Source organism: Anser brachyrhynchus (genome assembly GCF_964034855.1).
Source record: "Anser brachyrhynchus genome assembly, chromosome: 19".
In the NCBI taxonomy this organism is placed as follows: domain Eukaryota; kingdom Metazoa; phylum Chordata; class Aves; order Anseriformes; family Anatidae; genus Anser; species Anser brachyrhynchus.
Window position 1 is genome coordinate 5084908 of NC_137712.1, and position 8902 is coordinate 5093809.

Here is an 8902-nt window from a genome sequence, read left to right on the forward strand (position 1 = left end):
CTGAGAATTATTCCTATTATATTTAAAAATAAAGAAGGTAATGATAGCACCTTCATTAGATCTGCAGTCACATCATGTAAGCGATTTTTTTTTCCCTATTAAAATTGTTGATTGAAGGCCGTTAGCTATTTATCAGCCCAGAATTACATTTCTCCTCTCCTAGGGGTTGCCTCTGTTAAAAATCACAACAACCGCCTGGTTAGTAACACGAAAAGACTACTAAAACTGCAGTTTCGGACTGGGAAGGAGGAATACAGGCATGAAACACAGATTGCACCTTCAAATCCCCGATGGCATCACGCTTCTTTGTTCTGCTAAGAAAAATTAACCTCAATCTCGGCTCAAGGTCCCCCGATTGATTATCATAGTCATTTAAATACTGTAATCTCATTTTCAGCATCAGGGAAAGGGAGCGAAAAGAAGAAAAAGAGAAAGAGGTGGGGAAGTGAGGGGGAGAGAAGGAGAAAACAGAATAAATTATCTGACAAAAGGAAAAAGGGCCTTTCTGCTTACGGAGCCTATTTCAGATCCTTCCACTTGATTGGAAAAGTTGATGAAGTTTAAATGAAGCAGAATTAGAGGCTCAGGCCACTGAGTATTGACAGGGGCCCACGGAAGAATGTGCAATTCAATAGGCCTGATTTCTGTGGAAAACAGGGGAAAGGCCTAAATGGTATAATCTTCAATCAAATCTAACATCGACACTGACAAGGCAGGGTAATGAGATAGGCCAGATCAGGCATGTTGGTTAAAGAAATTAATCCCTCTTGCTGCACCAAGAGTTCAGCTTTGATGCCTATTGTACAGACCCCTGTCCCAGCCTATCTAAATGCTAACTAACTGCGAGTGTGATCTGGGACTGTGCTTTTCATTGCTGGGGCTAATCTGATAACAATTTTATCTCCCTGATTATGGAGGCAGAGAGAGCAAGGCAGCCCCTCGCGGTGGCACCGCGCGGAGCGGGAGAGGAGAGGGGCAGAGCGCGGCGATGGATGCAGCGGTGCCGGTGTGGGCGTGCGGGGAAACTTGCATTTCAGCATGTATTAGCGCTTTAACACACCGTAATACATGGTAATTATTGTCGTTACAGTCGCCTCCTGACCAGCTGATTGGTGTCTCCTGGGAACCACCGCGGGGGACATGCGGCAGCCACGAAGGTGATCTGAGGGAGCAAATGTAAAGGGCGTTGTGACGTTAAAAAGCACGCTGCACACAAAGGGTCTCCTCTACCTGGGCAAGAAGCCCGAAGCTTGTGATGAAAATGATCTTTATTTTTCAGGCTAGTTTGCTCTTCACTAGGTAGTACAAGGCTCACTGTGTTTGCTTTTCCCTTTTTTTTTTTTTTCTAGCCAGGGCATTACACTATCTTTTTTTACGCACATATCAGCACACTGATTTACTTAAAAAAAAAATCAAACTGCAGCGATTTCCCCGATATTGAAATTTTCTTAAAAGCTGTTGTAGGAAACCTAGTGATAGGGCCCCACTTTCACTTGTCTATGTCACTTCAAATACAGGCAAGTTGAAAAGTTATACTCTAATTTATTTTCAGTACAAATGGTTAAAAAAGAAAATATCCTTAGAAATTCAGGTTCTGTCTAATTGCACAATGTGAGCAACAAGCAAGAACAAAACAATCTCTGCAAGATGACAAAGGCTTCTCCAATTCAATAATTAAGCATAAGAGCATCTCTAAGAATTTGCGTGGAAAGCAATCTCCCCTTGGGTAAAGTGTGGCTAAAAACTTGCAAACATGTGGAACAGAAAACGGTCCCTGTGATCGCTGGGAACGTGCTTTGTTTGCTCTACATTGCTCTACATTTAAGTGCTATGCAGCACTTAAAAAGAGGGGAAAATGATTTTAGCAAAGGTTTAAAAATGAAGAAGCTTTTGCCTTTCCTTTGGGTACTTGCCCACCCGATGCCTGCCCAATGTCCCCCTGTCCAGCAGAGTCCTTGCTGAGCCTCTTCCAGCTTCTCCTGTATGCTCGGGACATTTCCTTGTGCCTCTTCCAGAAAAGGAAGGATATTTATTGTTGGTGGGGTGGGAAGGAAATAAGGCAGAGATGTTCCTGTGCTCTTAAAAGTTTCAGCGGGGTCTGCAGTGCTGTTCTCAGCCCGGTGGGTTCAGTGTCTCTGGAGAACAGCTTGTGAATAAGGGCGCGTTATCAGGTTTTTGGTTGAAACGGCAGAATGGAATAACCTCCGAAAAGAACTGAGAGATCCGTGTGGTTTGAGCCTTGGGGATTATTACAAACATTTCCCCTCTGTTTGATAGGGACCCAAATGTCCCTGACGTTTTGCATGGTGTCTTGGATTTGAATTAGCCTGAAAATCATCTTTTGGCTTTACATGGTTCGGGGCCAGCACCATAAAGTGGCGTTGGCTCTCCCCCAGAGTTTCTTAAATCTCTCAGACAGTAAAGTCTGAGTTCTAGGTTCATCACAAAATCTTACAGCTGACGCCCTTCTTGTTGCTCTGTGAGTAAGGCGGCCTCATTTTAGACGTGGACACATTTGTGACCTTTTTTGTCATCTCATTTTTTTCTTTTTCTGCCTACATTCCTTCTTCCTTTAGCTTAATTTCTGATTTTATATCACCAACAACTCACACAAGGGGCTGTACAGATTTTCTCTGCTGTTACGGTCATAATGGAACAATTTGGTCTAATGGTTATTATCGTGCTGGCTGACTTCAATAATGCACTTCTAAATCAAAGGCCCTTTGAAGCTTTATTTCCATTGTATTAGACGGATAAACATAGAAGATTTTCACGAACATAAAAGGCATTCACCTTGTAATGTTTTGGGGGCCTATTAATCTCACCAATTTGCATTGTTTTGTTCACGTAAAGGATCAAAATGCCCTTTTGCTTGCTTTGCATCCTGCATGCCTGTCTTTGGGGCGAGCAGCTCTGAACGCCCGGTGCTGCTGCTGCCGCCCCTCTGCCCGCTGAATCAGCGCCGTCACTTTGCAGCCTAAATCCCATCTTCAAATAATCAGCAAAAAAATCCACTATTTTCACTCCTGCAGAATGTTTACTTGCCTCTTGGAAATGCCTTATTTATTCCAGCGGTTTCTGTGCAAGATGTGGGAGGGTACTAAAGCTCACGAGGAGTTTAATTTTTAGTGTACCAAATAATTCATTTAAAATCTTAAATGAGTTCATGCTGAGAAGAAAACCCTTAGAAGTCGGAGCATTGGCAAAACAAAGCTCAGAACCAAATCTAATGATTATTTGACTAACCAGCCCTTCATTAGTTTATTTCTCTAATGAATTATTGAGCTGTACTGGGTAGATGTTTCAGAATACATTTTAAAAGCACAATACTGGCCTTAGATTGCAAAAATATAATAGTACTAGTGGTATAATAATAATAATAAGCACACAAAATGCTGCATAAACACTAATTAATCCTCAGCGTCCCTGAGCAGCAAGCACAGAAGGCAGAACGCTCAGCACATGTAGTGATTTGAGGTAAATAGTATAATTAACAGCGAATAAAAGACAGCGCTATTCCAAACACAGCTCCCAGCACTTGTGGCTACTCTCCTCCGTGTTGCAGGGGTTATTCACCTGAGACAGGCAAATTAAAATTTGGTTCCTGACCAAGTTTCAAATAGATGCATCGAGTCCAAACAGCTGAGAGCAAGCATTAGGGAAGAGAACGGTTATTTAAATCAACAAAGCCAACACCTGAGAGAAGTTCTCTGAATGCCTGCAGAAGCTGCTTTGCTGGGCGGTGATGCTGTCGGTGTTTGCCACGTCTGAGGCTCTCTCTGGCTGCTCTCGGCCAGCACTGCTGCAGCTGCGAGGTCTCGGCTGCCGGCTGAAGCCCCGGATCAGTCAGGCAGAGCAGGGGTACGCCGTGGGGACAGGGGAGGCCATGGGGACCTGCGCTGTCTTAGTGTTTCTGGGGAGAGGGAATGATTTCGCTCTCTGTCAGTCCCACCCGCAGACACTGTACCTGCACGGTTTCTGCCAGCTCTCACAGCTCCGAGCATCCGGCCATGGGTGTATTTTTAGGGAAGCCTTCATTTTATCAACTTCTCTTCCTGCGCAGGTTAGCCGTCCTTGCACAAACGGGGATGAGGATTACAAAGGTGAGTGGCGCATCCTGGCTCCGTCCTGAGACGGGGCTTGATGAGTTAGGAACATCAGCACAGGTTCACCTTGGCTCATCATGTGCCTGTGTGGGGAGAGCTTAAGAAGATGCATGGACTGGGAGAGAAGGTTTAAAAAAAAAAGAGTAAGGTGAAGGTTAAAGGCTCAAAGATTGAGCACAACATTCAGGCACATAAAAGCCCTGTTACTGCTACAACGCAGGTCTATTAATAAAAACTTCAGCTCCAGAGTGATGGAAAACCTGTCCTTTCAATAATTACTGTTGGAAGAGATGTTTTTGATAGTGGCGGTTTGCAGCTTGAAGTAAATATCCTTTTTCATACCACGCACCTGTCCATGGTTGTCTCTCACATCAGTAGCGCTTTTTTTTCATGACGTGACACAATTTTAGTTTGATAAAATGCCACCAGTTCCTTTTCTTAGCTGTCCTTTCTACGAATGTCTCCAGAAAACAAACTCAGTTTGCAACAACTCTCAGCAGTGCCTTGCTCTGTAACAAGTCCGATGGCTGACAAATACTTCATGATAAGGTTCAATGGGCATTAAAAGAAAAGGTAAAATCTGGTGAGTGATTTCTGCCTCTACTTGGTACCCAATTTCCATCCCTTAGGGCTGAAGAGAAAAGCTTAGGAAAATGAACTCTAAATGGTCTGGCATTTAGACCAATAAAAAGAGCCCGGCAGCAGTTGTTATGTAAATAACAAGCTTTTAAAACAAATATTTTGCATTCTCGTAGTTCTGTAAAGTTCTGTTTGTTAATCTGGTTCTCTCGCAGCGCGGATGACTGGGACTGAGCCCTCCTGGCCACAGCCTGGCCTTTTTCACAGGTGCCAGCCTTTCTTAGCACCCAAAGCCCCTTTCCTCCTCCTTGGAACTGCTGGTTCTGAAACAGCTCTTCTTTTTCTTCTTCTGAGGCTCAGTTTGGGCTTCCGAATGCAAGCTGGGTGTTACTCAGCTCTGAAGCTGTATCATGGAGAGCAGCTCCCAGCCCCTGCTTCCTGCATGCCCCCTGGACACACCTGAGCAGGTAAGAGCATGCTTTGATAGCTGGTCCTGCAGCTCTGATTTCACATTTACCTTCGTGTACCGGGGGTATGGGCTGTTACAGGCTGGCGATGCAATGACTTTGGCAGCCCTGTCGAGGTTAATTATGGTCTGCTGGGTGTTAAGCACGGTGAAGTCTTGTTTCCTGCCCAGGACTGAATTATTTTTGTACCACAGAGTAGTTTTCAGTAAGTTTTTACTGAGAAAAGTGCTTTGCTAAGGCTTTTACCGGTAAAAACAAAGAACCCAAAAGTGCTTTGCTCAGATTTTTACTGGCATTACTAGATGAAATACTTTCCTCAGCTTTATGCTGCAAGAAAACAGATGTTGCTAAACTAAACTTACTCCTTGACCAACTAAAAGCTACTCTGTATTCTACGAGAGAATAATACGGTGTCCATTCTTTAGAAGGCGTTATGTGAAAAGATGCTGTGTTTGTGCTGAGCTAGCTGCTGTGCGTGGACACGTCCTGGTGGAGGACGGGCTGTGCAGCGCTGAGGCAGGAGGGTCAGCCAGAAACACGGGCAGCCGGCTGTGCAACCTGTGGCCTCCATTTGGGCACGTGGAGCCTCGTTTGGAGGATGCGTGAGAGAACGGGAGAGAAGGATGGGGGTCCCGTGGTTAGCTGCTGCAAAGCAGGAGGTCTGTCACATTTCCACTGGTTGTGCTCACTACTCGGAGCACTGAGGCTTTCGGGGACTGAATGCTACTCAGAGGAAGGCTGGGGAGCAAGCATCCCATCCACCACTCCTGGGCCTTCGGTTCTTCTGTATTTGCTGCCTGGTGAACCTTAATGCCAGCTGGGCATTCTTCAGGGCCCTCCCATGACTGTTAGAAGCACTCGTCCAAGCAGCAGTTGTCTCAAAAGCTTTAGTCCCCTCCTTTAAACCATCTTTGTATCTTTGGTTTTCAGGTGGCAGTGCACAGTGTGAGGGTTGGGACATGCTGGCCAACCCCTCGGGCAGCTGTTTCCAAAATGCCGAGTCTCCAGGGCTCCTCTGGAGGAAGAAGGGATCCAGGACTGCAGCTGGAAGCACGAAGAGGAGACATGGCAGAGGGCTGGTGCTGTGAGCATGCCACCACCAGTGTGTCTGCCACAGCTGCCATCCCATCGCTGTGACCTGCTGGCAGCAGGGGACACGCGGGTAACTTCAGCATTCAGTGCAGCATGACATGGTGTGGGAAGGCAGCTGGAAGGTGGTCAGCAGAATTTGCTACACGCGCTTTGTGCAATTTACTGTGAGGTGAAATTGCTGCTGATTCCAAGTGTAAAAGCATCGTGGTTAGCAGCACAGCTACTTCATGCATGAGGGAGGATTGCATCAAGTGCATATAGATCTCTTTACATCCTTACCAGCTGGCTTACTGTGAAGGAAACTCTCTTGCAAGGAAGCTCTGAGAGAAGTTGTCCAGAATGCTAAAATTTATTACAACTTTTCTTCAAAACTTGGTCAAATTTTAATTTCACCTGGCCAGATAGCTGAAATCCTGTCTGAGTCTTTTTAAAACATCCCACGGTTTACAATTGCTCAGAAATCTCATTGCCAAGGTGCTCTGCAACAGTTGTGCTGGGCAAGAACTCAAGCCCTAGAGCTAAGGTTGAGCAAACTGCTGGAAACAAGGGGAGGAGACATCACTGAACCCTGCGGACAGCCAGTGCTTGGCTGAATGCTCCAGTTCAGGTGGACAAATCTCTCACAAATTGACATAATCTTCACGACTGCATATAATTTACCTGCCCTATATGCGCTACAGAAGAAGAGCCACTCCTTGCAGTATTACCCCAGTTATAAATTCTTAGACCTGGAATTTTACGGCGCTGACTGGTGGTTATACACGCTTCAACTTCAGGAATGTGAATGCATTGTGACAACAAGATCAGCCCTTGCAATTAAGCCTTAACTTACCTTAACATCATATAATTATATACACTTCTGATTTATATTTATGTATCACCTAAAAATGTATTTACTAGCATGTTTTTCTAAGAAAGGCAGGGATGGTTTGGAGTGATGGGGAAGGTGCTGCGCTGCCTCCTCTCCCTCCCAGCCACCAGAGGAGCCGCCTCCATCCCCACGGGCATCACCGCACGCACAAAACGAGTTCGGCTGCCCTGCTCACACCTGGGTCTGCCACATCCTTCTGGGGCAGGTAGCTAGGCGAGGAAATTTCACTTCAACCAAAGTTAAAGTCACTCCCAGTCAAATGTACAGGATCCAGAGAGAAGAAACGATGCAGAGGCTTTGGATTGAAAATGATGCTTCGAGTTATAGCACAGAACCTACTTGTTTTCTTTGCCTTCCTAACCACTTCCAAATTAAGTTTTTAAGTTTCATGAGGAAGAGCAGACAGCGAGCGTTGCAGGACTCCTGTTCTCCGTGCTATTCCACAATTTTACGGCCGCCTTCCAGGCCTGACGGTACCGGGGGGTGGGGTGGGATAACGAAGGGAGCTCAAGACCTTCAAAACCTTCCCTGCCACAGCGCAGGCTGGGCAGCAGCAGCCTAAATGTCACCGCTGTCCGACTGGGGGGGGGTAAGAACCCCCCCAAACCCCCCACGCCAGGCGTTTTTGACCAGCAGCGGCTGCCCTCCCAAGGAGAAGAGGCAAAGCGCAGCTCGGTGCTGGCCCCGCAGAGGCTCGGCAGCGGCCGGGACCCCCTTGGACCCCCCCCCCCCGGAGCCCCCCAGCCCTCAGAGCACGGCCCCAGCCCGGCGGGGGGGGGGGGGGGGGCAGAAGCGCGGGGCCGGTGCCGCCGGGAGCGGCCGAAGCCTTTCGGCTGGTGCCACCCAGGGGCCGGGAGCTGTGCTGCAGCCGGCTGGGACCGGGGGAGGCGGCTCCGGGCTGGGGGCTGCGCTCCGCGGGGCTGGGAGCGGGGCTGGGACCGGGGCGGGGCGGGGGGGAGCCGGGGCCGGGACCGGGGCGGGGACCGGGACCGGGACCAGGGCAGGGGGGAGCCGGGATCGGGACCGGGATCAGGGCGGGGGGCGGGATCAGGACCGGGACTGGGGGGGTACCAGGGCAGGGAGGAGGTCGGGGCAGGGACCGGGACCGGGACCAGGACTAGGGCGGGGGGGGGGATCAGGACTGCGACCGGGGTGTACCGGTGCAGGCAGGAGATCGGGACCGGGACCGGGAACAGGGCGGGGGGGGGGGGTCGGGACCGGGACTGGGACCGGGACCGGGATCAGGGCGGGGGGCGGGATCAGGACCGGGACCGGGGGGCTACCAGGGCAGGGAGGAGATCGGGGCAGGGACCGGGACCGGGACCGGGTGAGGGGTCCGGGGGAGGACTGGGACCGGAGGGATCCCGGTCCCGGGGCTCACCTTGAGGATGAGGGGGTTGCGCAGCATGCTGTCCCGGGCCACCCCCAGCCTCTCGTTCTCGCTGCCCGCCTCCACCTCAGCCAAGCACAGCGGCCGCCGCGGGGCCCACCCCCCGCCGCCTCCCGCCATCCCGGATAACGAATTCCGCCGCCGTTCCCGGACAACCAGACGCTCGCGGACCGAGGGCGCGTCCAAAAGCAAAAAAAAAAAAAGGGGGAAAACAATAATAATAATAATAATAATAATGAAGAGGCCGCCACCCGCCCTGCGGGCACCGGAGAGGGGCGGGGGGGGGAGAACGGAGCGGCGGCGGCCCCGTCTCCTAGCAACCGCCGCGGTCCGCGCCGGGCCGGCTCCGGCCGGGAACGCTTCCGCCGCTGGGCGGGAACGGGAACGAAGCGGGCGG

General features: G+C 49.8%; 1 protein-coding gene and 1 long non-coding RNA gene across 3 annotated transcripts in view; one reads left to right on the plus strand and one right to left on the minus strand.

Moving 5' to 3' along the window:
* The window catches only part of CFAP77 (cilia and flagella associated protein 77), a 61278-nt gene extending 52465 nt beyond the window's left edge, over positions 1-8813 (minus strand). Inside the window, exon 1 of the mRNA XM_080562268.1 lies at positions 8497-8813. Within this exon, the coding sequence (XP_080418394.1) occupies positions 8497-8625 (129 nt within the window). The 5' untranslated portion in view covers positions 8626-8813. The remainder of the gene's footprint in view (positions 1-8496) is intronic.
* Positions 1176-7669, plus strand: LOC308180487. Of its 2 annotated transcripts, none has more exons than XR_013940977.1 (4): positions 1176-3861; positions 4064-4103; positions 4901-5152; positions 6083-7669. It is a non-coding gene; the product is annotated as an uncharacterized lncRNA (long non-coding RNA). The 2 variants fall into 2 exon arrangements; XR_013940978.1 differs by having other exon boundaries at positions 5040-5152.
* Positions 8814-8902: the final 89 nt, after the last annotated feature.